The following is an 8,722-nucleotide window of genomic DNA, read 5'->3' as shown; positions in this document are numbered from 1 at the left end:
TATCAGAAGCTCTAAAGCCATGACATCATTTTCTGGAATTTTCCAAGCTGTTTAAAGGCACAGTCAACTTAGTGTATGTTAACTTCTGACCCACTGGAATTGTGATACAGTGAATTATACGTGAAATAATCTGTCTGTAAACAATTGTTGGGAAAATTACTTGTGTCATGCACAAAGTAGATGTCCTAACCGACTTGCCAAAACTATAGTTTGTTAACAAGAAATTTGTGGAGTGGTTGAAAAACAAGTTTTAATGACTCCAACCTAAGTGTATGTAAACTTACGACTTGAACTGTATGTGTGTTTGTGTTTTAGACATGACAGTTTTAGGAGCTACAGTATCTACCGTGTGTCTCTCTACAATCTGTGAAATACATCTGCTGTCCTTGCCTGTCTCTTACACCTTCTCACATCTTTTCTTCTTCTTTTACTTCATTACCGGAGAAACACAATAGAACAAGCAAACACTAACAGGTGTCAATTAATCAACATAGATTTAAATGGATCCCATGTCTAATTCAAGCATCATATAGCAAGATGGTTGTGTATCAGCAGCTGCAGATTGGCGGGTGTAATATGTTGATACAGTAGGAGGTTTGTGGGTTAAAGGTCAGGTTTAATGGGGAGATGGGCGGTGTTGTGAAGGGCATTATAGGAACAGGAAGTGAAGTGTCTTCATCCTGATACTCAGGTCCAGTCATCTTCGTTCTACCCAAATTTAAAACGCCAGCATTAAAGAAAAATGCTGACAATAATGAAAATAAGATTCAGTGTCATCCCAGTGATTACTGTGAAAGATATTATATATCTACACTTACAAAAACACCTTTACACACCAAGATTGAAACAGTTCCTTCGAAAAGTATGAAAACAATACAAATAAACAATACAAATATTTTCAGACGCTAGGTAGTTTTCTGTTGACATGAAATCAGAGATAAATATTTCCCATGCTTTCCCTTGCATTAAGAGAAATTACAATTGTGGTTTTGGAAAAACGAAAATCTATCCATTTGCAAATATTTCATCTGTAATTGATAACCTTGTGACACCCATTCCTGTAATTCAGCTAAAATGCTTTCTAGTTAACAAAAGAGCCAGTGTTCAAACAAAACCATATCATTATTTTAAAGCATCATACACTATGCACAGGTAGCTAGAAATAAAAAGGTGGAGATGGTCAGCTCCACAAGAGGGCCCTGAGGGACAACAGTTGTCCCCAATCAATGACAGGTCATGAGCATCAATGGCTCAGGAAAATAAAGTTTCGTCATGAGCAAGAAATGCTTCAAACAATCACAATCAAATCAAGATAACTGTAATATAAACAGTTAAATTAAGCTTGCTCAGGAGATTAAATGTTGGATCTAGAAATCCCATTATCAACATTCTGTGAACCTTGGAGGTGAGAGGAGAAGGAGAGGGCTAGGGGACAGGTATTGAGGTGGTGGGGAAGGGAAGGTGGGCACAAATGTGTGTGCAGGTAGCGTATCTCCGCTCTTAGTGTAATACGAACTTTGACCCATAAGAAGAAATAAGTTACCATAGTAACAATACCGGGAGCGTCAGCGTCCGAGCAGCTAACCAGTGCCTGGCGAGTAACAGTCACATTTACTTCAGACTGTCCAGAAGTGGTGCTATGCCATGGTGGCACTGACACAGGTGAAAAGCTGGGGCTAGGCTGTGAGGGGACACTGTGCAGAGACAGGCATGTTCACTTGACGTGCTCAGCGCTGTGGGAGGAACAGTAGTACTTTTTGTGGGCTATGAACGTGGACAGGCTGCTGAACTTGATATTGCACAGCCGGCAGAAGCGGATGTTACCGTTCTGCAAAGGGGAGACCAGGAGGGTCTTGGGTGTGGTAGGTGCCGGGACAGCAACAGGGAGTGGGAGACCCAGGGTGAGGGCTGCCCTGTCTGGAAGCAGAGTAACAGCAGCCTGGTGGTTCATAACCCCAACCTCCCTCAGGACCTCAGGCACAGGGGACACAGTCAGGGGGAGGGACCTGGTGGGAGACACAGCAGGAGGGGCTGCTTTGGGGGAGCTGCCACCCCCAGCATGGGGAACCAGGGGGCTAATGTTCACCAGGGGAGAGGAGGGGGATACAGTGTCATTTCTGACCCGAATTTTGATGCTGTCCCTGCGGGTCTGGAGGCCCAGTTTGGGCAGGGTAACTGGAGTCTCATCCCTGGGGCTCAGACTGGGGCTTATGACAGCTGGCTGGCCTTCCAGGTTCAAGACCAGGCCATGCATGGATCTGAAGTGCTCCACCAGGTCACAGGTCACCGCCCTATTGGGAGGACAGTAGGGGCAGACCACAGGAGGAGAGCCTGGGCCTTTGGCTGCAGGGCCGCTGTGAAGGGATGTAGCCTCAGAGCCAGGCAAAGCTGAGGGGTGAGGGCTGGGTGAGGTCCCCTGAGGAGCCTTCTCTGTGGGGAGCCCATTGGCCTCTGGGGAAGTGGAGGCTGGTCTCTTCAGCCTGTGGAGCGTCTTCAGGGTGTGGGCCTGCAGGGTGGTGGCCGGGCAGTAGTAGGTCTTGTGGGCCAGGTAGTTTTCAATGCTGTTGAAGCTGATGCTGCAGGCGGTGCACTTGTGGTAGTCAGTGAGGGGCAGAGCAGAGATGCTGCTGCTGCCCCGTGGGGTGTCCCTCAGACGGGGCCTCTTACTCAGGTCGATTGGGCCGTCTCCATCAGGGCTGGTGCTACTGGAAGTGGCTGGACACAGGCCCAAGGCCATGGCTGGAACAGGGGCCTCCAGGACCTTCCCCAATGAGGCAGCAGCCTCCTGCTTCACAGCCGGGCCTATCCCTGGAGCAGAGGGAAAGGCAATAGCAGCAGCGTTGGCTAGGGCCTCAGTCCGAGCCATGTGGATCTCATACATCTTCTTCCTCTTGCGCGTGCGGATGGGCTGAGGCAGGAAGGTGGCTTTGCCAGCGCTTGACCGCTGGTTGGACGGATCGTGGCGTGAGGCACAATAGAAGCGCTTGTGGACCGTGTAGTTCTCATGGCGACTGAAGTGAATGTTGCAGGCCTGACAGAAGGTCCTGGTGGGGTCTTCTTCCTGGTCCTCTGCTGAGCCGCTGGGGCTCTGGCTGCCCTCACTGACCAGGTCTCGTCCTCCTCCACCACCTTCCCCCTCAGAGGAAGAGGAGGAAACAGCCTCCTTCACCCCAGGGTTCTCACTTTTCATCTCCACCAGCTTGCCCTCTGTGCCGGTGCTGCCTGGAACAGGGTCTGAGTCACTGTGGGAGGCTGTGGCAGCCTGAGGGGATGAACCGTGTCCGACAGAGGGGACGGTGACCCCCGAGGCCCCCTCCTTCACTGGGCCAGCCGCGTCTCCCTGCTGATGCCTGCTGGAGCAGTAGAGCTTCTTGTGAACGTAAAAGTTGTTGATGTTGTTGAAGGTGATGTCACACTCTAAGCAGGTGGCCCCCTTGTGGACAGTGGCGGTAGTGCCTGCGGGATAGAAGGCTGGTGCTGCCCCAGGGGACACCTGGCCCTGCTTCAGCCGGCTGTGGACCATCTCAGACATCTTGGCCAGGATCTCTGAGGCCTGGGGCAGGATGGCTGCCTCTGGGCTGAACATGTACTGTGGCAGGAATACAGCTCCTCCAGGCAGCACTGAGCCAGCTCCTCCCGGGTGGGCAGGGCTGGAGCCAGGGGTGGGGCTGGTTGGCTCTGCTTTCACGGCCACAGCAAAGGGACTCCTGGGGGAGGTGGAGGTCTGAGAGCACCCTACCCCTGTGTGTCCATGGCTCTTCCCCTCCCGGTCCTCCTCCTCCTGCCCCTCATTCTCAGAGTCCGAGCGCAGTTCCTCTTTGATCCTCATGTCTGTGGGGAGGTGGTCAGGTGGGCTGCAGCCTCGCGGGGTGGCTGAGCTCCCATTGGCCCCAGGGCTGGAGGAGTCAGGGTGGGGTACGCAGGCAGGGGGCTCAGGGTGGTCAGCTGAGGACGGGGTGCTCTGGCGGGGTGAGGGGCTCCTCTCTGCCGGGACCCTCACCTCCAGGTGTGTGCGAACATGCTGCTGGAGCTGGCCGGGTGAGTCTGTGACGTGGCCACATATCTGACATTTCAACACAACACCAGAGTCTCCTGGACTTAGACCTGCCACAGAGAGACAGAGACACACACTATTAGAAATTGGTTTCTTACTATTAAACATAACATTAGATCACTGGTGATTATGCTTCATAGCCTATAGGACCGGATCATCATCAATATACCCATAATCTCTCATGGAGAGACCCTTCAAAAAACACACGTTATATTGTCACATACCCTGAATAGGTGCAGTGAAATGTGTTGTTTTACAGTTTCAGCCATAGTAAAACAGCACCCCTGGAGCAAAGTAGGGTTAAGTGTCTTGCTCAAGGGCACATTGACAGATTTTTCGAACCAGCGAGCTTTCGGTTACTGGACCAACGCTCTAACCGCAAGGCTACCTGCCGCCCTTACACTATGTAAACATAAAAGGTACTGTAGAATCTGTCTAGAGACAATGGGAAGCATCGGATAGCAGCAGCAGTAGTTCCGGGGCTTGAGTTTTTCGTATTTGGGTGTACCAGGGCGAGGGAGGTGCTTAAACTTGGGGCGGGGGTACGCTGCGAGGTTATTCCTCCAATTGCAGACTACGAGAACCTGGCCATGTTTGATATATCACATTTTTGCCATAGCCAGCAAGTATGCAAAAACGTCTCTTTTCCCTGTTAGCATTTTTAAGCACAACTGTTGCAGTGGCTTAAAATGAAGTGATGAAATGGACACTGCTAATTCAAAATAGTGTTGAAAACAGCCTCACATATCCATGGTGAGTCTTACACTGCTTTCGTGTGTCAACATGGATGATAAATGCGAAAGGGGGGGGGCTTGGCTGAGAGTTTCTGTTTGCGAGGGTGGAGACTTTACAAATCACATTATCGCAATTTCTAACACATCTCCCCCAGAACTTAATCAAGCATCTGACCAAATTTCACAATATTTTAGTTCTGGTTTAACCTATATTAATATACCCATAGAAAACATGGTATCTCTGCATAGTTGCTGTTCTGAAGTAGAGGCAGTGCTGTTATCCTCTCACTGCAATTGTAAACAAAAAACATGTAGTCTGTTCATGTATTTACCTGTGGACAGAGGCAGTTTGGGCAGGCCAGGACCTGGGGAGTACACTTCACTGTGCGAGCCGGGCTGACAAACCATGTGACTGGTAACCAGGTGGCTATAGAGGATGTCCCTCGTGGTGGAGATGAAGCCACAGCCGTGACACACTCCGTTTTGCGTGTCCGTGTGCACCTTCAGGTGACGCTCACAGTTGGCTTTAGTGGTGAAGGCCGACAGGCAGATCAGACACACAAAGGGACGCTCACCTACAGACACACAGGATACAACACACACAGCTCAACAAAAGTGTCTAAAGCTAACATACACTGAGTGTACAAAACATTAGGAACACCTTCCTAATGTGGAGTTGCCTCCCCTTTGCCCTCAGAACAGCCTCAATTTGTCAGGGCATGCTCTACAAGTTGTCAAAAGCGTTCCACAGGGATGCTGGCCCGTGTTGACTCGAATACTTCCCACAGTTGTGTCAAGTTGGCTGGATGTCCTTTGGGTGGTGGACCATTCTTGATACACACAGGAAACTGTTAGGCGTGAAAAACCCAGCAGCGTTGCAGTTCTTGACACAGTCAAACCTGTGTGGCACCTACTACCATACTACGGTCACAAGACGCAGGCCTCCTAATTGTCCCTAGAATTTCTAAGCAAACAGCTGGAGGCAGGGCTTTCTCCTATAGAGCTCAATTTTTATGGAATGGTCTGCCTACCATGTGAGAGACGCAAACTCGGTCTCAACCTTTAAGTCTTTACTGAAGACTTAGGGTCATTTGATTGAGTGTAGTCTGGCCCAGGAGTGTGAAGGTGAACGGAAAGGCTCTGGAGCAACAAACCGCCCTTGCTGTCTCTGCCTGGCCGGTTCCCCTCTTTCCACTGGGATTCTCTGCCTCTAACCCTATTACAGGGGCTGAGTCACTGGCTTACTAGTTGGTGGTTGAAGATATCCCTCTAGTGGTGTGGGGGCTGTTCTTTAGCAGAGTGGGTGGGGTTATATCCTTCCTGTTTGGCCCTGTCCGGGGGTGTCATCGGATGGGGCCACAGTGTCTCCTGACCCCTCCTGTCTCAGCCTCCAGTATTTATGCTACAGTAGTTTATGTGTCGGGAGGCTAGGGTCAGTTTGTTATATCTGGAGCACTTCTCCTGTCCTATCCGGTGTCCTGTGTGAATTTAAGTATGCTCGCTCTAATTCTCTCTTTCTCTCTTTCTTTCTCTCTCTCGGAGGACCTGAGCCCTAGGACCATGCCTCAGGACTACCTGACATGATGACTCCTTGCTGTCCCCAGTCCACCTGGCCGTGCTGCTGCTCCAGTTTCAACTGTTCTGCCTGTAATTATTATTATTTGACCATGCTGGTCATTTATGAACATTTAAACATCTTGGCCATGTTCTGTTATAATTTCCACCCGGCACAGCCAGAAGAGGACTGGCCACTCCACATAGCCTGGTTCCTCTCTAGGTTTCTTCCTAGGTTTTGGCCTTTCTAGGGAGTTTTTCCTAGCCACCGAGCTTCTACACCTGCATTGCTTGCTGTTTGGGGTTTTAGGCTGGGTTTCTGTACAGCACTTTGAGATATCAGCTGATGTACGAAGGGCTATATGAATAAATTTGATTTGATACCCATTTCAAAGGCACTTAAATATGTTGTCATGCCCATTCACCCTCTGAATGGCACACAGACACAATCCATGTCTCAATTGTCTCAAGGCTTAAAAATACTTATTTAACTTGTCTCTCCCCCTTCATCTACACTGACTCAAATGGATTTAACAAGTGACATCAAAAAAGCAAGTAACATTTTATTTGTCACGTACACATGTTAATGCGAGTGTAGCGAAATGCTTGTGCTTCTAGTTCCCGACAGTGCAGTAATATCTAACAAGTAATATTACAGTTCCCCAACAACTACCATATAAACACAAATCTAAAGGGGTGAATGAGAATATGTAGATGTACATTTTTATTTATTTTATTTCACCTTTATTTAACCAGGTAGGCTAGTTGAGAACAAGTTCTCATTTGCAACTGCGACCTGGCCAAGATAAAGCGTATGGATGAGCGGCATAGGCAAGTTGCAATAGATGGTATAAAATACAGTATATACATGTGATATGAGTAATGTAAGATATGTAAACATTATTAAAGTGGCATTATTTAGAGTGGCATTTTATAAAGTGACTAGTGATCCATTTATTAAAGTGGCCTGTGATTGGGTCTCAATGTAGGTAGCAGCCTCTCTGAGTTAGTGATTGGATCTCAATGTAGGCAGCAGCCTCTCTGAGTTAGTGATTGGGTCTCAATGTAGGCAGCAGCCTCTCTGAGTTAGTGATTGGGTCTCAATGTAGGCAGCAGCCTCTCTGAGTTAGTGATTGCTGTTTAGCAGTCTGATGGGATCATAGCTTTCACCTGGATTCACCTGATCAGTCTATGCCATGGAAAGAGCATGTTTTGAACATTCAGTGTAGGTCTTTTAACACACAATGACCACCAGTAGACTTGCTTAACCTAATAATACAAAAAGAGAGAAAATGTCCTACTGTTATAACTGGCTATTAAAAGTGCAATACTTACGCAAATATTCACACTTAGGGAATCTGCTTTGAGAGAGAGAGCTAAAGTAATGTTTTGTTAGAGAGATGACAGTTCTCACCACTGTGTGTCCGCATGTGGATCTCCAGGGAGCTGGCGCTGGGGCAGCTCTTGTTACATTGTGGGAAGGGGCAGACACGCTCATTGGGGTAGGAGTCCTTGGGCTTGTCCTGTGGAGGGGAGCAGGAGGACTGCTGCTTCTGCCGGCTGGCACAGTAGTACATGAGGTGGGCCTGGAGGTTCCTCTCACTGCGGTACCAGATCCCACAGTCCTTACACGGAAAGATGTCCTCTGGACCAAGCAAACAAACAACTGTTATCACTTATCAAATGATTAGTACATAAACAATGCACGAGAGCAGTGCATGTTCATTCATAAAAAATAAATAAAAAACGGATTCCATGTGATCTGCTTACACATTAAAACGTTACATAGAGACTTTCATGTAAACATCATGTTCATTGATGTGTACACACATCACCACACACGCATTCAGCTGCGTCACATGATCGATTCAATTGCGGAGCGAGAAAAAAAACACTTGATATTGCTCCGGGGTCTCCAAGGCAACAAGAGCACAGAGGTTGTGGGAGCGAGCGCCCGCCCGCCCGCGCGGGGTAATCGTACTGATCTGGTGTCAGGGCTCATGTTAAACAGGCTATTTTTGATAACGTCCATAATTACCCACAGTCCTCAGCACAGAGCTTCTACAGCAGGAACCGGGATACGGCTGATCATGTTTTACCCTTTAGCTTGATTTGTGGTGATTAATCATGCACTCATCACAGCATGTCCATGCCTGCTCCCGCTGCTGACTACACTGCCAATAGGGGACTTTATGAAAAAGCGTGAAGGCAATTACAAAGCAGTCTACCTCTGAGACCAGGCGATACAGAGGAGTTACATTGCCGCCTGGTGGTGCACTGGGTGAATGAGAAAATGTGCACTTGCATTTATCTAGGTTCCAACATTGAGTCCCTCAATGTTGTTCACATTGACAGTATATACACAGTACAGTAACTGCCA

At 48.5% G+C, this 8,722-nt stretch overlaps 1 protein-coding gene across 1 annotated transcript in view; it reads right to left on the bottom strand.

Annotated features, from left to right (window-relative positions):
• Positions 1-477: 477 nt before the first annotated feature.
• The window catches only part of LOC109867253 (zinc finger protein ZFPM1-like), a 92,763-nt gene continuing 84,518 nt past the window's right edge, over positions 478-8,722 (bottom strand). The window contains exons 7-9 of the mRNA XM_020456308.2: positions 7,757-7,987; positions 5,121-5,363; positions 478-4,104 (exon numbers count right to left, since the gene is read on the bottom strand). Of these exons, the coding sequence (XP_020311897.1) occupies positions 1,715-4,104; positions 5,121-5,363; positions 7,757-7,987 (2,864 nt within the window). The 3' untranslated portion in view covers positions 478-1,714. The remainder of the gene's footprint in view (positions 4,105-5,120; positions 5,364-7,756; positions 7,988-8,722) is intronic.

The sequence above is a fragment of the Oncorhynchus kisutch genome, linkage group LG22 (genome assembly GCF_002021735.2).
Source record: "Oncorhynchus kisutch isolate 150728-3 linkage group LG22, Okis_V2, whole genome shotgun sequence".
NCBI classification, from domain to species: domain Eukaryota; kingdom Metazoa; phylum Chordata; class Actinopteri; order Salmoniformes; family Salmonidae; genus Oncorhynchus; species Oncorhynchus kisutch.
The sequence above is the reverse complement of the archived record's forward strand: the minus strand, read 5'-3'. Positions and strand labels throughout refer to the sequence as shown.